Source organism: Colias croceus, chromosome 15, assembly GCF_905220415.1.
Source record: "Colias croceus chromosome 15, ilColCroc2.1".
NCBI lineage: Eukaryota > Metazoa > Arthropoda > Insecta > Lepidoptera > Pieridae > Colias > Colias croceus.
This window is the reverse complement of record NC_059551.1, coordinates 3,385,137-3,408,488: the sequence shown is the minus strand read 5'-3', so window position 1 is coordinate 3,408,488 and position 23,352 is coordinate 3,385,137. Positions and strand designations below refer to the sequence as shown.

Here is a 23,352-nt window from a genome sequence, read left to right as displayed (position 1 = left end):
CGCGGCAGTCCCCGAGTGCCACACGTCGTTTTTTTTATTTTAATGTTAAAATATATACCATAATATGAATAACATGATATATCAAAGAAAACAATGTACTGAAATCATAGAGGTATTATAGATATAACTGACTTATGCAATGGTTAGAAAGAGAGAGGATATCACGAACCCTATCTTTGTCTTTGTAAGAAAGAGAAAGATACCTTGGGTTTCTCTTTCCTAAGCTTTGGATGTTTTGGAAATAATCTACATGTATAAGTCCATAACACCTCTATATTTAAAATATTAGTTAATTTACATGTTAATTACAGTAATAGTAGTTAGTCAAAATATTTGTTAGACATATCTTAATAATAGTTTTGTAGTAATAATAATAAAAATGTATAAAAAAACATGAGTACAAATTATTCAAATTATGTATGTTTTTTGCATGTCTGTATGTTACAACCTTATAAAATGTACATAATTCTGTCACATTTAAAGAAGTTTTCATAATTTAAATAATCCAGATTTTAATATCACCACATCATTAAATACGTAAATCTAACTATATACAAAAAAGCTCTTAAAGTTTCGTATTTTAACAACAAAAACAAGATCTTTTCATCTTAAAAAAACCAAAAAGGGTGCCTTCCACTTAAAAACTAAAGCATTAATACTATATTTTATGAAAGAGAATTAGTGTTACAGCCTAGTTTCACTCAAACCAAGTTTTATCATGAGCCTTTTTTTAGTATAAACATAATATATATATAAACAATTCTTGCCTGTCTGAAGTTTTAATGTATCCTTTGGGACAGTTTCCCATGTACTTTATTATGCCAATAACAAACAAAATCTAAAACTAATGACTGACAACACACAATGAAAATCTCTTACGAGTAAACAACCTAAATTAACCACAAAATCCGATATTACCACATGTTCAATATCCCTTCCTTCCTTTACCATATTAAAAGCGAGTCACAAACACCACATTATGTCTTTAGACATAAAAATCACTTAGTCACTTTAAAAGTCAGTCAGTTTATTGTCTTTGGTCATATTCACTGCTATAGAATTCTCGAGTGCATTCTTGAAGTTGGTGAGAAACTCGAATCTGGTAGCATGCTAGCATCTCCATATATGGGAGAGCTAGGTCCGTTAGAAGCGTATGGGCTTCGGGACCAACTCCTTTGGCGTAATGGCGGCGTTTCCGGGAGCACCGTTTGTACAGGCTCGGTTGGTAAACGGATTGGCGACTTCTGTTGTAGTTTTGATTGGACTGAAAATAATTGATTAAATTAAACACAAGATTAATTTTTTTCATAACAATTCAAATATAAATTTAAATTTGCCTGCCCCGGATTGGCGGGAAAGGATGCGGGTTCGAGTCCAGCCTCGTGATCGAATTTTTTCTATTCTTAATAAATTTATATTTATGGCATGGTATTTGAATGCCATAAAACCAAAAATATCAAATTCAACAATTCAAATTTATTATTGTTAATCTTGTCCCACAAATAAACAGGGCATCTATGACACCGATTCAATTAATTTAATTTACAAAAAACTGTATAAAAGATTAGAATGCATGTTGTATATTGTAATGATGAAAGCAAAGTTGTTACCTAGATTCTAGACTATAAATTTTTGTTACAATTTATGTTATGTCTGAAAACCATAATAGATATACTTATAAAATTAAACAAATTCTTACCATAACAATATCCAGCAGCCATAACCGCTACAGTTATGATCGTTGACAAGTACGGTCTCAGCAGAGAGAACAACGCTCCCAACAGCGTACCGCATGCAATATCGCACTCTCTTTCAACATCAACCCTTATCTCTTGCGCTGTTAACTTCGACACAATATTGATCCACCCGAGGCCACAATCATCACTTTCACTTTTCACTGTCACTACAATTTCAGTGTCCTTTATACTGGGTTCTATCTTTAGTCCAGGAGATGCGGTCATCTTGACATGTTTCATCGCTTGCGGATGTCCCGTTATTGTGAATAGCGTTGGAGGGTTGAGTAGCGACACTTTGTTCGCTGAGACGTGTATTAACGGGAGGAGGAGGACTTTGGTGCACGTTCTGAATGTTTCCCATTCCGCGCATAAGTCGAGTTCTAAAGATTGCGTGACCTGTACGGCTGGTATTATTGAACAGCCAAGTTGACCTGAAACATTTTTGTTTATATAATGCTGTTTAAGTATGTCGTAACAAAAATTGTTAAAAAATAAATAATTGTCGAGATGACAAATTTTTCATTTCTAGATGATGGTTTTAATCAATCCTCGTAATTAAATTTATTCTATTCTTTAAAAATGTATCATTTATAAAGTAATTTAATGCTATAAAAATTAAATGTATGTAATTTTCATTATGAATATTAGTTTTATATTTTAATAATTAAAGCAAAATAACAATTAACCGTTCTTAAGATCCAAAACCGGTTGCGCCGTGTGCGGGGGCTTAGTCCTGCATGTATACGGCAACTCGACTTCCACCCCCTCAAGCGCGTACTTCTGTTCCTCTGTACAGAGCACCGGCCCGGTTCCCAGACCGGAGTCTATTTTCAACGGCACGAAAGATGCCGGCCATTCGCCGGGAATGAATTCCATCTGTGAGAGAATATTATTGTTAACATTGTTACTGCTCCAAATTATATAAAAATATCGTGGTGACAAGTAAGCACAAAAATGAATTGATGATTGGTTTTGTGCGAAGGCTAAAAATTATGAAATGCGTATTACGTATTTTACGAACGACCTTAAATGGTTGAGTAAGTAAGTAAATTTGGGGTGAAGTATCATTTTATTTATTTGTATAAAATAATAACAAAAAACGATACTATGTGTCATGTAGAAATGCAATAACAGCACGCTGTTGCACATTAGCACGCGCAGCGGGGCCATCGTGGCGCAGCGCATGTCATGGAGTCACAAAGAGAGGGTTTCAAAGATATGACATTGAGCTAACATACTTTACGGACCTTAATGAATATTTAAATTCGTGTGTACGTTTTTTAAGCTTTGTTTTACCCGCGTGGCTCCGCTTCTGTTGGTCTTAGCGTAATGATATTTAGCCTATATCCTTCCTCGATAAATGGGCTATCTAACACAAAGAATTTTTCAAATAGGACCAGTAGTTCCTGAGATTAGCGCGTTCAAACAAACAAACTCTTCACCTTTGTAATTATCTATTTATTTATAATACTTTATTGTACAAAACAATGTAAGGAAATTTAGTACAATCTAATAAGGTACAAAAATTTTGCACAATTGGCGGCCTTATATTAGTATAGATTAACGGCTTTACTAATAAAAAGTTAAACAATGGATAAATTTCTACCATTTTATACAATAGCTGTGTCCTGCTCTTGCTCACATGAAACGTCAATCATAAAAACAAGACAGGTTATTGCAATGACTAATCCATTGCATAGCGAATGGGTAACATTTTTCAAACTCAAACAAACTCAAACTCAAACATTTATTTATTCAATTAGACTTCTTTTAGAAGCACTTTTGAAACGTCATTACATATTTTAACATTTACCACCGATTCGGAAAGCAGTATCTACGGAGAAGAATCGGCAAGAAACTCCATAGTTGCTCTTTTTAATCATGTCAGTTTTACAATTTAATTTTACAAAATACATTATATGTATGTCGTGGTCATATCGTAGATTTGATCATTTCATGATATGAGTGGCCATTTCACGAAATGGTCGCATATCGTGAAATGGCCAATTTAGTTTGGCCACATCATGATGTGGTATGGGCAGATCAATGATAAGAAATCGTTTCACGATATGGCCAATTAACGCACGGTTTTTTCATGAAATGACCAAAATTATTTGATCATATCGTAAAATAGTTACATTAATCGTTGGTAGAGGCGCTGCAAGCTCTGTGTTTATGTGATAAGATGGCGGCCGCTGGCGAAAATTAAATTATTCGCAGTTAAAAACTTCATAATTCGTTTAATAACAATATTATGAAGAAAGTCATAGCAAAGAATTTACGACGAAGAGGTACGAGTACTATGGAAAATGTGGATATCTTATGTATGTATTTAAGAAAAAATGCGACTTAAATAAAATAATTTAAGAAACTACTACTATATTATTATAATTGTTTGTTTTTTAAAAAGCGATCCGCTTCTGGCACTCGCCGGCCGCTGCCGCGGCACGCTCGCTTTGCTCGCTCGGCTCGTGCGTTGTTTATCAAAGTGTAACCTAACCTAACCTAATTGTTTTCTATTGCAAAAACGATTCGCTTCTGGCATTCGCCGGCCGCTGCCGCGGCACTAACTTAAGTGACATTAAACAAGTTTTTAGAATATAGTTATTCTGAAATTTTTTAATATTTTATGGACTCTTTATATTTTATACGATCTGGCCAAATGTGGATGACCAAATCGTGAAACGTTGACGATTTAACGATCTGATCAAACTATGTTGGCCATTTCACGATATGCGACCATTTCGTGAAATGGCCACTCATATCATGAAATGATCAAATCTACGATATGACCACGACATGTACATTATAATCATAATATGCCAAAGAACTGTCCTGTGGTTTTTACGCGACAACCCTTCATAGGTTTTTATCGTCCATATATTTCTTAATACTGTAATAGGCTCTCTGAATTAGTACATTTTTTATATAAGTTTTAAATTTACAACTACTGAACTCTTTTATATTATGAGGAATAATTTAATTAGTAAGGCCGTAAGTTTATACGCAGTAAGAGCAGTGGTGGCTCAGTGGTGAGACCTCGGACTTTGAATCGATAAGTCCGGGGTTCGGGACCAGGTGAGCGCGCAGGAAATAAATTGATTTTTCAATTTATCTGCGCATGTTGTAACATCACCACTGCTCGAACGGTGAAGGAAAACATCGTGAGGGAACCGACATGTCGAAGAATTAAAAAGTTCGACGACATGTGTCATCCGCCAACACGCACTTGGCCAGCGTGGTGGATTATGGCCTGTACCCTCATAGGAGGCCCGTGTCCCAGCAGTGGGAACGTATATGGGCTGATGATGATGATGAAGTTTATACCTCTGTGAGCGGCAGCTGGTGCACGCTGGCGGCGGCGGCGGGGCGGTCGCGGCGCAGCGCGTGGCGCGCGGGCGCGGCGCCCGCCAGCAGCGCCAGCGACGCGCCCGCGCCCGCCGCAATGCGCACTGAGCTGTCGCCGCGCCAGCCCACGCCCTCCAGGCACACTGCCCAGCTGCCCACCGCTGGAAGATAACACATAAATAAAAACTTGACAGGTCTCAAGGGACACCCCGATGGAATGAAGTTACTAAAATCATTGACTTGCTTTCTACAGGGTTAGTTTTCAATGACCGGCCAAATTTTCAGAAATGGTTCAGAATCGATAACATTTTCGATCTAATGAAAAAAAAACGTTTTTTTTTTAAATTAGATTTCATTCCTGTCCGCCACTAAAAAGCGAACGTGTGGACATTACAAAAGCAAAAGTCAGTTCAACAACCTAGATAGGTAGAAGTAAGCACACACATAAATTTGGCGATACGCGCACGCACACAAGTGCACTGATTCGCAATAAGACGTCGGCGAGCGGCAGAGCGAGGTCGTTGAACTTATCGCGTGTTTACGATTTAGGAAATTTTTAAGACATTTTCAAATGAATGTTATTATTTTATTTATTTTTTTTATTCGACAATAATATTTCAAATGTACCTTTGGTTTAATATCTAGATCTTAATTTTAAATTTTGGCTGGTCATTGAAAACTAACCCTGTATAGCATCTTCAGCTTGTTTAGAGAGCATCGTTAATTACAATCATGAATCAACACTTGTTCCTCCGACGACATGATAATATGTAAACATGAAGTATCACAGTCGTAGAGCAAAGACAGACAACATTGTTCAACAAATCCAACCAAACGGAGTATTCATCAATATTATCAACGATTTCTCAATGTAAATCATCAAATTACTAATATTTTAGTCAAAATAGATTACTTTTATAATTTTGAATAAAAATGGAAATGAACGTGGAACTAGTGTATTTTTTGTTTCTTTAAAAATTTTAATTATAAGATGCAGTTCGATCAAGAGGAAACAATACAAAGTATAAATTATGTTTTTTTTTCATTCCATAAAGAAATAATGTTAATGTTATAATTTACCTAATATCCTGTTAACGCTAACGTCTGTAGCGGAAACCCATACTTCATCGGAGACAGTGTGTCCCCCGATAGTGCTGTGGAATCCCATAAACGCACCAGTCCCATCTATATTCGACAGTAATAGTTCCGTTCCGAGACCACTGAAAATAAAACAATTCAATGTATGAAATACGAAATATTTCGTAAAATAATATTCTGCGATAAAGCAATAGTTTTATAATATGTATAAATAACAACAACTACAATACAGGATGTTAAAGATGTCGATTTAAAATAAGTTTATTATTTATTACTCGTCAACTAAATATATAAATAAATTATTAAACATAGATTAAGATCGTCCTCCTTGTCTCTGGTAACAAATGTCTAACATATAGATAACAATTAAAAAACATTTTTAAAAGATAGAGCAATAAAAAATGATTCAAGTGTTTTTGTCAATGTATGCGTACGTGTGCGTGTGCGTGCGTGCGGACGTGTGTGCGTTCCTACATGTGTGCGTGCGTGCTTTCGTGCTTGTGTGCGTGCGTACGTGTGAATATTATTTTGATTTATTTTATAGTTTACCTAACAGCAGGCCTTGCATGCGCATGCACCGGCGGCGACACGGAGCAGTTAGCCTGCGGGCCGATCAGCTCGCGGCCGATAGAACTGCGCAATACAACGCGTATCCCGGCCTCGTCCTCGCCGGACGGCTCCGCGGTGCAGTAGTGCGGCGTTGCCACTTCTACGTGGATTATCTGTGGAAATAAATTAAAAATATTCAAGCAAAAAGATACATAGTACTAACTTTTATTACCCCCTTATATTGTGGATTAATTTAATTATTTGCAACTAAAACTATAAAACAATTTAAAAATGCGAAGTTACATAGACTATATTTTTTTTATAATGTGAATGAGTGATGGTTTTACTTTTTAACTTAATACCTAATAAATTAACTTAACAAGTATGAAAATCATTTCATTTACTTAACCGGTAAATTAACATTCAGAGACCAATAAAAAAAGCTCATATTTTAATGAGTAAAGAAAACATTTAACTTTCATCAACATAAACAACTAAATCACAAAGACACAAAAAAAACTTACACTCTCCCGATTAATTCCGTTCCTCTCATCATTATGCCTTGCCACAGCAACCCCATGCCCCGGTCGCATAGCAACCAGTTCACCGCTCGGTCGCAAATCAAAGGCTCCATCGTCATACGACACCCAGCTACTTCTGGGCGCTGAATGTAACTTCACAGTGGCTCCTACAGCTAGAGCAAGTCGTTCTCCAGAGTCCATTTCTCGTGATAGACCGTCTACGGATGTCTTGATATCTGTTATGCCGAGGATCTCGATTGTGCTGTCCCAGGAACGCGTTTCGGATACCTGAAAGGAATTTTTATGTTATGGTGATTTGTGAAAGTTGTGATACATTATATTTTTTTTATTTATTTATTGATTTCTTAGAGTCAACACTACACGTTTTTTAAACTTTAATTGTTGAAATAATCAAAAATATATTTATAAATCGCGCATGTAATAAATTTCTACGTTTTTATATTTTTCATTGTAAAAATGCATTTTTGAAGCTGTAAATCGTGACCAAAGTTACCTGTCCCATATTCCGCACTCGAACGTCGATTGTAATAACGCCTGCTTTCAGCGGAACAACGCGTATCGACAATCCCTCTGCGGCTGTTCTTTCCAACATATCTGAAATATCGAAATAAAAATATTCATGTTTAAAATCAGATTTTCCTTCCTGCAAAGAGAAATATTGCAGTTTTTAGTTTTTTTTTTTCGATTATCTTGAATCGATTTGCAGGGTTATAGTAAGTCGTTAAAAAAGTGCGGTTAGCTGTTTTTTTTTTTTATGGTTGTTTGTAATTTTAAATATTATCGTGCCTATTGTACAATGTCGCGAGTCTAGCCAGGATCCCGCAGGATCCTGGCGCAACACGTGCGCAACCCAGGTTGCCGCTAATAGCGGTTGTTACGTCACGACGATTTACGTGCAGCGCTGTTGTGCTCAGCCCGGCCGCTTGTGTCCACACGCACACTCACCCATAGCGTGCGTGGTGTACAGCGTGGCGGCTCTAGCGCTGGGGTCGCGCAGGGTCCAGGTGGCGCGCGGCGGCGGGTGCAGCGCCCACAGCGCTGTTGTGCTCAGCCCGGCCGCTTCTATCCATACACGACCAGGTTTGCCCACCAACAGTGTTTGAGTTGAAGCCCGCAAGCGAAGGTTCGATATAGGTACCACCTGAAACAAATATTATTCATGAAATATGTCGCTTTCCACAAAACAACATGGGTCAATTCACATTGATAAGCAGCGGCGCGCAGCGGCTGCAAAAGCAACTGCTAAAACAACATGATTATCGCTCGATTGTCCGTACAGCGAATGCTAGGAAGGCGCCGCGGCCTACTTAGCAAGCAACTATGAACTTTATATGTAGAAATCGTCACTAAACAACCCTAAATTTGCAAAGCATGATGTAGTGCTGAATTTATGATATGTTGTTTGAATAAGTAAGGGGGATGTAAATCCCAATTTGCAACTTCGAAAAAGTTGTGCTTGCTGCGCACCACGTGATAAACTGCGAAAATTTTGGACTTTTTTCACTTTTTGCTCTAAACGTCATAAACTATGCGTTTCTGACAAGTGACATTTTCTATAAAAATAAAGCTAATTAAATTTGCAACAATTTATGCCTTACCGCAGCTCTCTAAACCTTATAACAACTAAGCTGTGGCCCTTCAAAGATGGCCCGTTTTTCCCGAAAATTTGAAATTTTTAGTTTTGCTCCCGTTTGAAGCAAAATATTGGCAAAACCGCTCGTTCTATGAGAAGGTCGTCAAAATAAAGTTGTAGTAAATTTAATTTTCTTTTATTTCACTGAACCTTAAATATTCATCATCTTCAACAGCCGGCAACCCTTATTTGCGGGCGGATTTAATTAGGCACCCATATATGATAATAATTAATAGGAAAAAAAATAGCTTTAATTTGAAATATGATTCATAAATGTGCGTGATGAACGTATAAATGGATCGAAATCATACCTGTTTGCACCAGGTTGCGGCCAGGTGAAAAACGGCAACCGTGATTTTTTTTAATATTTATATGTATAATTTGCCATGATGTAGATTAAATTTTATATAAAAAGAACAAGTGAACGAAATTTTTTCCCAAAAATCGATTAGAAAAAATTTAATTAAACATGCTTGCGGGCAAATTTTGACTGGCAACCTAGTCGATATATTATATATTATCCTACTTATAAATATACATAAAATGTTGGTTTCATCAAAAAAACTATGAACGCACTAATCCTGCGTTGGGATTTTTATAGTACTACCACTATAAAAATCGAAATCGTGATAATATGTAGAATCAAATGCAATGATTACTTTGAATAAATATCACCATAAATTAATAAATGCGTTGTGCTTATAATAAAACAGAATTTTATTTATTATTAACTCAAAACTCAAACTCAAACATTTATCTATCCAATTAAACTTCTTCGAGAAGCACTTTTGAAACGTCAATACATATTTTTAACATTTACCACCGATTCAGAAAGCAGTATCTATGGAGAAGAATCGGCAAGAAACTCCATAGTTGCTCTTTTAAATCATTTCAGTATTACAATTTAATTTTACAAAATATGTAACTAACTGTACGTATATATTATCATAATATGCCAAAGAACTGTCCTGTGGGTTTTTACGCGACAACCCTCCATGGGTCCATCTTCAATATATTCCTTAATGCTGTAATAGGCTCTCTGAACTAATACGTTTTTTACATAGGCATGACGACAGTATCCATAAATGATCGTATTAGTGTTTTTAAGGGAAAATGTATAATAAATAAATTCAATATAGTGACTTAAAAATCTTAAAAACACTAAGATTAATGAGATTATCAATAAAATAAAACATTGAAATTCTGCAGTTGGCCATTTTGACTAAAACACGCGTGACGTCACGCTTAAGTAAACAACTCACGTCAGATGTGTTCTGTTGTTATGAATATGTTGAGAATATGCATTTTTATTTATTTTCTATTGTTTCACGTATGCTTTATCGACTCAGAACAGAAATATAATTGTGAATTCACGAATACGTGGTTTCGGGGTTCTCCACGCCAACTTTATACAATGATTTCTCGCTTGAAATAATTACTAACACATTTTTGAGCATTATTTTAATGTGGATTCACACTGCAATACTGCACACCACTTATAAACTTTGAAATTCGTTTCTATGACACATATTAAATATATATATATTTTTAATTTTCTTGGCAATGCATACAAATAATTACGTATTTACTAAAGAGTGACGTCACGCTTACGCCATGACACCTGCGAGCTGTTTTGGCACAGTTGATAAATATTTTTTGAAAAATGGCTTTTATCTTCGTTAAATGTAAGTATATTACCGAAATATAGGGTTTTTCTTGTATAGTAAACGTATACACACATTAAGGAAGAGGATTTCAAAATCTTTCGTCATGCCTAAGCACTACTAAACTCTTTAATACTATGAGGAATTCTGTTGTAAAAAAGTATACCTTTAAACGAATTTTTAAATTTAGCTAACTGGTAAAATGGCATTTCAATTTTATTTCTGTTCCTTGTGCCATAACGGTGTCTATCTCCTACTCTTGTGTGTAAGTCTGCGTTTTTGTGTACATATAAAATATTATTAAATATATACTGTGATGGTACAGTGAGGATACCAGTATTCTTAAAGAGATCTCTTAGTGAGTCCCTAGCACGTAAATTAAATTTTTTTAATTATCTATAAAGTACACTTGAATAAACGCATTTTTTTATTATGAAGATGCTTGTTTTATTTTGCTCCTTGAATTTACGAAAGAAAATATATTACTTTGACAGGGATTCACCTGATTAATTTTAAAATTGCCATGTTTCAAGTCCGTATCGATTGATTCAGTATAATCGATGTTTTTAGGAAGGTTACCCTACGAAAATAAAATTGATAGAAGTCAAATGTTGCCTATTAAATTGGCTCTACTATAAAATATAAAATTTAATATACATACCTCAACTTCAGCTTCAGCAGTGGCCAATTCGACATTAGTTATATCGGAGGCGATCAGAACGATACGCGCCGAACCTAAGTTTACACCTTGCACTGCTCCTGAGGGCGACACCTGCAAAAAAAATAGGCACAACGTAAGTATAGATTTATACGTTAAAATTTCCCGTATATAATTAATAATATACTTAATTAGCTTTGTTCGTTCGATTATTAAGTTGGACAATAATGAGAAATTTTAAAACAAAAAAAAAAAAGATCACGAGGCGGTATTCGAACCCACGTCTTATACAGCATTTTAAATGTTACAAAATATATCAATAATCTTCATGCAATACAAAAATTTAAATTTTTATTACATGCAATTATTTTCGTATTGGTCCTTCGAGTTATATGTATGGAAACAATATAAGTGAAAAATCTGTTTTTTATACTAGTAACTTATATTATATTTACCTCAACAAAAGTGTTTCCCTGTTTAAGTTTGTACGTCAAGCTAGCGAGGTGCATGGGAGGTCCGCCCGCATGGCGCAGCTGCAACCTCGCTCCGGGAGGTAGACGGGATCGTTCCGGCACTATACGAAGACTGGGGAACACCGTGACCTGTGTATATAAACAGTACTAATGTTATAAACATGTTTCTTATCAAGTATCAAGTACTTAAGTACCAAAAGATAGAAAATCTATTCCTTTTTGTTGATGCAGAATGAGACAAAGAAACCTTTCCTGAAAATGCCTACTGAACGACTTCACAATAATGTGGTCGTCATAACACAAATTATCGCCAATTTCAAAACAATTATCACAAAATTTTATGAACTAGCACCAACTTCGCATATAGCGCGAGCTGTTCATACTTCCACAGGTATCGAACACTAACCTCAAGTTCCGGGCTCCACACGCCAGCCAACGACGCCCTGACCCTTCCAGAGCCTTCCTTCACTCCACACAAACTGGTTCCCTTCACAACCACATTGCCGCTGGTCCTCCACTCGGGATCTCGGCTACTGGACAAGTATCTATGGGACACGCCACGTACAAGCGCACTGATGGGCACGCACGCGCCTTCGCATATAGCGCGGGCGGTTGATACCTCCACGCTTAGCACTTCTTCGATGTTCACCTGAAAACATTTATTTGTTTTCACTTTTTTCATTAAAATGCGAAATGTAAAAGTAAATTTACTTTTGCTACCTCGCATTTCTATCACTAAAATTTTTTTTTTTTTTTTTTTTTTTTTTTTTTTATTATAATCATCTGCGATCAGTCAATTGACTATGAGCAGATACTTTGGATCAGAATAAATTGGCGGTTGAAGAATTAAGAGCCAGTGCCCTAATCCCCCTTGCTAATGTAGCTCGACATCAATATTAGCTCTTTTCAGGCGTTTCATGGGTTTTAGTTTAAGCAATTGCTGTGAGAGGGGATTTGGATGCATTCTAAGTTTTTGTGTGTGCTTTTTGAGATATTTTTTAGCTTCATCCTTAATTGTAGGCATTTCTAAATACTCATGAATTTCAGAGTTGCGAGTGTACCATGGTGCTGCTGTGAGCACTCTTAAGATGTTGTTTTGCACCCTTTGCATGCACATTAGGTTGGATTCGCTAGCGGAGGCCCAGAGTTGAATACCATATGTCCAGATAGGTTTTATTACTGCGCAGTACACTCTAAGTTTATTACTTAGAGAAAGAGTGGATTGTCTACCCAAGAGCCAAAGTAAGTTTTTGAAGCGGAAATTAACTTCTGCCCTCTTCTTTTTTATATGATCTTTCCAGGTGAGCCTACGATCCAAGTAGAAGCCGAGGTACTTCACGCAAGAAGAGTGTGGCAGAGTTTCTTGGCCCAAATGGACAGGCGGGCAGAGACCATGTCTAAGTGCAAATGTAATATGATGTGATTTAGGCGCACTTGCTCTTATGCGCCACTTATCTAGCCAATCTTGGGTTTTATTTAGCTGATTTTGTAGAGTATAGCTAGCTTTCTCGCGATCTGGATTGCATACTAGAAATGCGGCATCATCGGCAAATGTTGCTATAGATACCCCTGGGTGATGGGGAAGGTCGCTGGTGAAGATATTGTACAAGACCGGGCCTAGTACAGATCCCTGAGGGACTCCAGCTAAGCAAGCAAAGAGTTGTGATCTGGCATCATGAACCTTAACCTGGAACATCCTTTCGCTGAGGTAAGATTCAAGGAGTAAGTAATAGGAGTGAGGTAAAAACTGTTTGATCTTGCAAAGTAGACCCCTGTGCCACACTCGATCAAAAGCTTGCTGGACATCGAGGAAGGCGGCCGAACAGTATTCCTTATTTTCTAGACATTCCCTAATAATTTGGTAAACGCGATGAACCTGTTCTACCGTGGAGTGCTGGTCTCGGAATCCGTATTGATGGTCTGGAATCAACTGATCTTGCTGTAGTTGGGTTTTCAATCTATGCAGGACTACTCTTTCCCATAGCTTGGATAAGATCGGGGTAAGGCTGATAGGACGGTAAGATTGTGCTTCATTAGCTGGTTTCCCAGGTTTGGGAACCATTACAATTTGCGAGATTTTCCAAAGGGCAGGAACATACGATAATTTAAGTGAACTATTTATAAGAATAGTGAGGAAAACGATTGCTTTTCGTGGGAGTTCTTTAAGGATCTTAGCGTTAATCAAATCGAAGCCTGGAGCTTTTTTGGAGTCCATTAAGGAAATAAGTCTAGATAATTCGCGTGGCGTTGTTAGGCGCAGGGGTGGACAAAGTTGAATGTCTTGCTTAAGGATGGTGTCTATTTCAGGATCCTCGGGTGTATTAGGTTCATTTGGTTTAAAGATGTTAGCTAGGTAGCTTGCGAAGACATCAGCTTTCTCTTGATCAGTGCGCGCCCACGAGTCGTTTGATCTAATAGGTGGAGAACAATTCTGTGGTTGTGGAATGTTTTTAGTTGCTTTCCAAAGCGAGTGGACTCCATGAGCATCAGGAGACATCCTTTCGAGATTGCTTCTTATAGAATTATCTCTGGCTTCTTTTAGAAGATTTTTAAGGTCTTTGATAGCACGATTCAAGCGACTTTTGTCTGTTCTATTTCTAGATATCTGCCAAACTCTCCGGAGTCGTCTCTTCTCAGCAATTTTTTCACGAATTTCAATAGGAGTAGGAGTATTATATGCTTTGTGTTTTAGTTCAGGAGTACTTATCCATGAAGCCACTTGAATGAGGTTTGTAATATAAAGACAAGCATTATCCACTTCATCTGCCGACTTCATTTGAAGTTTTAGTGTGATATTTTCGTCAAGGTATTCTCTAAAGTTCACCCAATTAGTTTTATAATTGTAAAGCGTGTCGTTATTTGGAGTGGAACTAATAACACCTATGCTGAGTCGTAATATGATTGGAGTGTGGTCTGAAGATCCGTCAAGACTGGATTCGATTTGAGTGTATTTTGGACAAATATTTTTTATGATAAAGAAGTCGAGAAGATCCGGAATTTTGTTACTGTCCGTGGGCCAGTACGTGGGTTCTCCTGTTGACAATGTTGTTAGATAATTCATGTCTACAGATTTTTTAAGTTCGCGTCCCCTGGTTAACGTTAGCCTAGAGCCCCAATGTGTGTGTTTCGCATTCCAGTCCCCTCCTGATATAAACCTTTTACCAAGAGTGCGAAAATACGAAGTGAACATATCATCACTAATTCTATGTTTAGGCGGACAGTAGACAGCAGAGATATTAATGGCGCCGAGACGGTCTTCTACTCTTACAGTTGTAGCCTGAAGGTGTTTTGCAGGGAAAGGTTCCAGAAGCCAATGCTTTACATTATTTTTTACAACAACTGCAGAGCCACCATGTGCAACGCCATCTGGATGAGAAGTAAAATAAACACAAAAGCCAGGTATGCATATTTGACTTCTTTCTGTTGTATGTGACTCTGAGATAAGACAGACGTCAATCTTGTTTTCTTTAAGGAATGTTTCAAGTTCATTTGTGTTGGGAGCAATGCCATTGATGTTCCAGGCAGCTATGATAAGAGAAGTCATTTTGTAATTTTTGATATAAGGGTAGAGATGAGACTCACCAAGGAGCCTATTTGTTGAATGAGAATATCTAGCTTTTCACTTTGTTTTATTAGGATATGTTCTAACTTGTTGTTTTGTTCCTGGGCGTCCTGCCTAAGCTCTTGATTACTATTATACCTTTCTCCAGAAACGACTGCAGCATAAGTTCTCTGATGCGTTTCGCTTGGGGTTGGCACATTATTGGGGCTAACAGTGGGAGGAGCTGTACCAATGTTATTGTTGGTCCTTGTGGTGCGGGATTTATTACGGCGTGCTAGAATCTCTTTATATACTACACATCCTTTGTAGTTGGCTGGGTGATTACAAGAACATAAGGCGCACTTAGCCGGTGTTGATCTGTCTTTCTTCATACATTCTGAGGTTTTGTGTCCTTCACCACATTTGACGCATCTGTACGGACGCATACAATTATTTTTGGAGTGTCCATATTGTTGGCATCTCTGGCATTGCACAATGGAGTTAGATTTACGTGGATCTTCTATCTTAACTTTTTGGTTGTAGATATATTGAATATTCTTAATTTCACGATTATTAATACTTTGTTCGACACACACAAAGAAAGTAGACGTTGGTAATCACTAAAATTTAAAGAACTTAATTTTATCCTTATCAGTATATTGCGTCGCATCTTTTCGTTTATTGCGTCGCATTTCTATCACATGGTGAAGTAAATGGATGAATAAATATTTTTGTTAAGTTTTTCTTGAACGACTTACAGTTAGAAAAATATCATAATTTTCATTATTGATTAACAAATAACAACACACTAAATTATTTGATCGTAAAATTACTATAATAAACAAAACATGTGCGATCAAATAATAACATTTAATAGTGAAAAAATAATTTATTTTATTATTACCCACCTCAACAGTCTGCCTCTCGCCATGCACACACAGATCAACAACGGTCAAATCATAAGACCCAGGGGCTGGTAACACAGCATTTAGTATGCCACTGTCAACCGTAGCAGTAACTCCTTTGGGACTCTCGACAGCATAGCGTCCACTGCCACCACTTATAGTGGCTATGTTTGGGGCCACTTCGCTCTCCCAGGCTAAGTTCACCTGTTTTTTTTAAATAAATAACAATAACAATACAAAAAAAAAGTAATAATAAATTAGCATGAAAAAATAGCCCATAATTATTTGAATAATTTTTTACTAGCTCTGCCGCACGGTTTCACAGACGAAACCGCGAGCACAATTATAATTAAAATCCGTTCAGCGGTCTACACGTGAAAGGGTCACACATATATATCCACACTTTTTTCAAACTTCATTAGTACGAAGTAGGATAGTAGTATTTTATTATCTATACAATTTAGTTACACTTTTGAATGTATCATATAAAAGAATTCTATAAGGATTCTATGTAAGTTTCGTTAATTGATTAACAACATACCTTATTAGGTTCACATTTGAGAGGCGCCACAACCTTAGCTTGTATAGTGGCAGATGCTTCTGGAATATCAGCTTTCAACACTCCAGACCAACCGATCGCGTTTTCTTCCGCGGACACCAACTGTTCATAATTATTATTACAATGTTATTAATAAAATAAAATAAATGTATAAGTAAATAAGTATGTACAAATAAAAAAATGTATTTTACAATATTTGAAATCAATCCTTATTACATAGTACCATCAAATTTTATAAAACAACAACAGTAATAAGTGATTCATCACTTTCATTATTATTTATTTCATTTACGGAATATAATTATGTTGTCATTGTTCCTAATTGACTGTAATAAATTGTAATAATTCTCTTTTTTAAAGCACTTACTTGAAAATATTTCATAGGCACAGGCACAGGCGCATAGTCCGGATTGGTTTCCACAAACATTCTATCTCTAGCTTTGTACTCTATTCCAATGTGATTAGGTTGAACTTCCCACGACATCCTCGGACCTTGTTCATCTAATAGCTCCCTACCAATTGCGTCGAATAACATCACTTTCACCGACACTTCTTGGCCGGGGCGTATCCATACTCTGAGAAAAAGTGTTATAATATTTTATAAGAAACTTAATTTTTCATTTTAAGATGTTTATAATATACGAACAAAGAAATTAATTAAAAATTCTTTACTGTACATCATATTATAGGAAACAATAAAAAATTATTAATAATTATTAATAATGTATTTAACAATGTACAGGAGGCGGCCTTATCGCTAACAGATTTCTGCCAGGCAACTAAATCAACAAGGACAAATGTATAGATAAATAGGTGCAGTTTATGTGAAAATTACTCAAAAATATTCCATTATCCTAACAAAAATCTTATCTAATATCTAATATATATATAATAAAGGCGAAAGTTTGTATGGATGTTTGTTACTCTTTCACGTAAAAACTACTGAACCGATTACAATGAAATTTAGCACACATATAGAGGGTAACTTGGATTAACACAAAGGATAGTTTTTATCCCGGAAATCCCACGGGAACGGGAACTATGCGGGTTTTCCTTTGCAAACGCGGGCGAAGCCGCGGGCGGAAATCTAGTTTTTAATAAATCTCACTTACCTAGTACTAGCAGAACAATTGCCCGGCGGTTCTGTGGGCTCCAACTTGACCCGGGATACATGCGGAGCGCAGGATACTTCCAATTCGCTGACTTCTCTCTCGCCTTCCACTTCCGAACTCAATTCAAGACGAGCTTCGCCTTTCTATGATAATAAAACATAATAAATGGAAAATAATGAATACAATGAATGTTATTTTTTCTGTGTATAATCAATAATGTTGATTTTCGCATATACATATATTGGACATTTTCAATATTTTTTTTATTCGGTACTTATAATTGTTTTGAAACTACTTTGTTGCTGCATTCTCCATAATAGACAATTTAAGATTGAACATATTGAAATGATAAGAGAAAGGTGATAAAATTAAATGATCACGAAAATATATTGGGTACATATCTAGTAATTAAATACATACCCTACGACATTTCATGGTAAAAAGTTGCACATCTGGGTACTTGTGTGGTGGCTGACCATCTCTGGATACAATATCTGCCGTACGGGGCTCCAGTGAAAGAGGCGTTAGAGCTTCCCCTTCCGCGAGTACCTATAATTCATTAAAATATTATATTTATGTATTAAGATACAACAGGCATAAACAAACTACTTTGCTAACTTATTAATAAAGTAGTTTGTTTATGCCTATAGATGAAGAGGACTCATAAGTTTGATACCAATGACTTGAACAAAATTATAATCACTACTACTCACGCGTTAAACACATCCACTTTAAATTAAAAAAAAAAAAACACAAAGCCTCACGCACTACGCACGTCCACAATAAATTAAAAACTAAAATATAAACCCGACCACTCACGCTACACACAATTCAAATAAAAATATAAAGCTCACTACTCACACTCCATTCGATCCCCACAAACCGGGCCAGCTACTAATTAAAAACAAAAAGATAAAGCTCTTTACTCACGGGTAGCGTGGCACCGACAAGCGCGGCGGCTCTCATAGGCCAGAGCAGTGAAGGTGCCGCTCTCACAGCCACACGTGCTACGTCACCAGCGCGTCCTCGGGACACGCGTACCGCGGATACGCCGCGGGATTTCCAATAGCATTCTATTACGCAACAGGCGCCCTCTGGGAAATGGAATAATTTTTTTTAATGTTTAAAACATTATTGACATCTCTTGCCTGTCGAAAACACTAACGTTGTACATGAAATCCACCTCTGAGATTCAAAAAGACATAATACTTGAACACCATATTATTTAATTCAAAATTAAACTGCACTAATCAGTGGTGTTAGGTTTCGAAAACTCCCAAAAAGCTTTGCTCCTAATAATACAGTACAATATATTCGTAAATAAATGATTTCAGTTATTATCAGTAGTTCCGATAAAAATCACTACATAGTATAAAACAAAGTCGCTTTCTCTGTCCCTATGTCCCTTTGTATGCTTAAATCTTTAAAACTACGCAACGGATTATGATGCGGTTTTTTTAATAGATAGAGTGATTCAAGAGGAAGGTTTTAGTATATAATTTATTGGGTTTTAGACAAAGCGGGCGAAGCCGCGGGCGGTAAGCTAGTATTTACAAAAATAGTAAATAACTTACCAACAGGCTGCACCCAAGGCACTGCAGTTACATTGAATGGTTCTGGCCCTTCCAATAAAGATACTGCAAATGAGTTGCAATCACACCTGAGAAGAGAATATTAAAAAATAAGTGAAATTGACAGATTTGTTTACTGAAAAGCTGTCTAGAATTTTTCTCCTTGCGATTGAAATAAAGAAAACAAAAAAAAATATTTATGACTTACGTGTGGAAATTATAAAGTTCGCCAGTAGATGGATGTGTAGCTGTTAGTGCAATGTGCAAATAATGCGGTCTTCCTACTCGTGCGTGGCCAGAACTCGATACTTGAACCATTTCTGGTACTGCTGACCAGACCCTGGCAAAAAATTAATAATTTAACTGCAAAGAATCTTTAACTCAAACCCTGCAAAAAACTAAATTATGAACAAGTAAATTTGCAAACACATTAATTAATTTTGAAATTGGCAATACTGGAACAAAACAAATATTGTGTGTTGAAGTTAAATAACATAGAACATCAATGAAGTATTCTTTTTTTCTATTTTCTTAGTGACCAATATATTACACATGAAAATTAAAACTATAATTATTATATTATATTGTTGAAGATACTGTTTCCTAAAAAATAGTACAACAAATAATTGTATTTTTTCTATAGATTTTCCATATCTTCCTAGACTAAAAAATCTTATATATTAATCTAATGTACACAAAAATTATTACATACCTTCCCGTCGCTCGTATATACGAATATTTAGTCAAGTGCACGCTAACATCTATCTGTCCCACTCCACGCACGGTCACTACCCCCGTGTCAGACAGAGAAAGAGCACTGTGGCCATTTTCGTTTTCTGTCCAAGTAACTTCTTCGTCACCACCGCCGCGATGTTTTAGTTTAATGTCCCTATAAAATTTTAGGATAATATTCATCTAGCTGGATAATAAAACAGAATTTTGGACAAAATAAATATGATACAATAATTAATTATTTGAATTATGTATGTCATTTGAAGAAATTACCTGATAAAAATGCAATAAACCATGTTACTTTGATATGAATACTTTGCAGTTGAATTAAACAAAAAAATTTCTACAAAATAAATGTATGCTACACAGCAAAACAAGTTTATCTTATCAGAAGATGTCATGTGACAATAAAATATATATTTATTTGAAAACTCACTGAATAGAATCCGTCCAAGCAACATAAAGCTCTGGAGGTACAATCTCTACTCGACTAACAGCAACTGCTGATGCTTGTCCTTCCACCTAGAAAACAAACCATAATATGAATAAACCAATAAAAAATTGATTAAAAAGTTATTCAAAAAAGCGCATTTCAATTATTAAAAAAAAGTTAATATTGATAGTACACTAATTAAAACGAAGTTCTAAATAAATTTAAAATACATTATTAATTTATAATGTGGGTAATAAGTCTATGCAGAAATAACATACCTTTTTTGACACACTCCTTCCAGCTATAGAATAAAGCTTAGCTGTCACTGTAAATGTCCCTGAGCTGTGTGCAATTGCATCTGTAATAGTGCCATTCTCTGTAGACCTTAGCAAATCAACATTAGCCTCTCCTTCTACTGATAATCTGATCAAAATATCCTGTCCCGCAGTTAAAGCATGACCATCCTGATCATAAACCACACATTGCACTGTAAACTCGTCCCCTTGTATGATCAAATTTGCTGGCCGAATGTTCACTCTTATAGAATATGGTTCAACTACTGTAAGGATTGCGGTTGTGACTTCTGTGGAACCAGACATAAGGAATATGGGAGCTGTGCCTAGTTCTGTGCCCCTTACAAGGCTTATTGTGTCCTCTAATCTTGCAACAGAGGAATCTTGTATGGCCATTGTGTAAAGGGTCTCTGCTACATCTTGGATTGTGAGCCTTCCAGCTCTAGCTCTGACAACTCTGAAAGAAGGTAAAATTTAATAACAACTTCCATTCAAAATATGATTATGTTTATTAATCAATGCTTAAATACATAGCCCAGAAGCATTTTAATTTAAGTAAAACATTAAACTATTAGAGCAAATTGATCTAGCATCATGTAAATTTTAATTTGCTATCAAATCATGTTCGTATTCATCTCCATTTAACATACATTCTCCATTATTACACTTCTTACATAGGCAAATGAATATAATATTAACTACACATCTATAAAGATCTTACCTATAACGTAGAGCATCACCAAGTACAATATAAGCCGTCGCAGGAGTCAACACAACACTAGCGACTACTTGCAGTTTAAAGTCCGTACATATTCGACCGAGACACGCTGTAACCCTGGACTCTCCCATAGCTTGTCCATATAACAAAACAGAATGTGCTCTTTGACCTTTAGCTTCTATTTCTGTAATGCCTTTGGGAGCTTCATAATCTGTGTCACTCCATCGAACTAGCCTAAAAATATCCAGAATTTTTACCATAAAAGTTAACATTATTATTATAATCTTGGGAATAAATTAGATATCTAGTTAAATTGAAATTTAGTTGTTTTAAATGATTATCCATTGAAAATTACTGCATTTCCAATGAATACCTATATCATTTGTACAAAGAAAAATACTTCACATCCTCATGAGAATTATGGTTGGACTAAAGCAAAGGGGGCGCAGGACTTCGAAAATTTTTGATGGAGTTGGTGTCATTATAACACTTATTTATTTATTTTTTATCGTAAAGATTACGCTAATATAAGCATGCTTTATAGGAACAACTTTTCTCTAAAATCAAAAATGGCCGAGATATTCGCCCTTTAGGTTAGGTTAGGTTTCTTAAAAAAAAACTACACAGAAACAGGAGCCCCGCGAAGCGGGGCTCCGTCGACGCGCAAAAAAAAATTTTCACTTTGGATCAAAAATTTTCTAAGTCCTTACTTTACTTATAAAAAATTAAAATCAGTCTTACATAACTAAAGGTTCATCTCCATAAGTACTTCCAATATTTTCAACTGTCCAACTGAAACTTATTCCTTCCAATGTTGAAAACTTATTGCCTGCAAAAATAAGAATGATTATATAAACATGTAAATATTGAATAATACCTCTTTTAATAAATAATCAACTTTGTGAAGACATACCTGAATCATCATACGCTATAACTTCAAATGCTTCCGGTGCCTCTTCCAAATATAACTTCCATGTAGTACTCAAAACTTTCAATGAGGTTATTTTATCAATATCAACGTCACCTCTTAAAATCTACAAACATAACAAATATAAATACAGAATACGCTATTGAATTAGATACAAATAAATTTATTCCCGCCAATTTTTTTCGATAATCTTACCTCGCCAGTGCTCACTTCCTCCGCTAGAATTATGACTGAACCTGGAGGTATACATGTTTTGGAAACAGATACTCGTGCACTGCGTGAACAATGACCCCAAGCATCGTCGTAAAGAGGCTCCAAGTCGATGATGTCATCGCGAGACAAACTCCTGAAAATTTGTTGAGTGTGTTATTTAAAATCAAAGCAAACTTAATAATTAACACAATAATTACATATTCATGAATTTTACCATGTATAACAGCCTCCTTCAATTATTTCAAACGTAAAATTCACGTAATGATTTTCAAACCATGGTAGCAATACTCGTGGTGTGTTTATTTTAGCACTCTCACATATAAATCCACTTGCTAGTATTAGTATCATGCAGGACAGCGTCCTTACAGATGTACCCATGTTTTCAAACAAATTAGTTTCATAAATAACAATTTATTAATTATCTCCTTTGATAACCTCAAAAACGACTCCGGTTTGATTTTGAACTTTGAAAAGTGTTATTTATAATTTTTTTTTTTACCTTTCATTTGTCAAGGCAAAATGTTGCTATTTAACGAAAAATAAACCTTGAATATTTTTTAAACAGAATTTTACTTATATTAAGGATGCCAACTTAAAACGTAATTTAAAAATAAATAAAATAATAATAAATATTTTATTTATATTC

At 35.8% G+C, this 23,352-nt stretch overlaps 1 protein-coding gene across 1 annotated transcript; it reads right to left on the bottom strand.

Annotated features, from left to right (window-relative positions):
• Positions 1 to 255: 255 nt before the first annotated feature.
• LOC123697957 lies at positions 256 to 23,163 on the bottom strand. The gene is made up of 28 exons (XM_045644533.1): positions 22,921 to 23,163; positions 22,689 to 22,839; positions 22,479 to 22,599; positions 22,307 to 22,394; positions 21,569 to 21,799; positions 20,833 to 21,304; positions 20,558 to 20,643; positions 20,102 to 20,278; positions 19,598 to 19,729; positions 19,393 to 19,478; positions 18,749 to 18,912; positions 18,239 to 18,367; positions 17,819 to 17,961; positions 17,074 to 17,281; positions 16,689 to 16,808; positions 16,151 to 16,351; positions 12,108 to 12,350; positions 11,684 to 11,830; positions 11,232 to 11,342; positions 8,219 to 8,414; positions 7,767 to 7,867; positions 7,256 to 7,540; positions 6,732 to 6,904; positions 6,165 to 6,304; positions 5,064 to 5,245; positions 2,423 to 2,612; positions 1,700 to 2,167; positions 256 to 1,264 (listed from the first exon to the last, which is right to left on the bottom strand). The coding sequence occupies exons 1-28, from the start codon at positions 23,082 to 23,084 to the stop codon at positions 1,053 to 1,055; spliced, it is 5,121 nt and encodes a 1,706-aa protein (XP_045500489.1). The 5' UTR covers positions 23,085 to 23,163; the 3' UTR covers positions 256 to 1,052.
• Between the last annotated feature and the right edge of the window lie 189 nt (positions 23,164 to 23,352).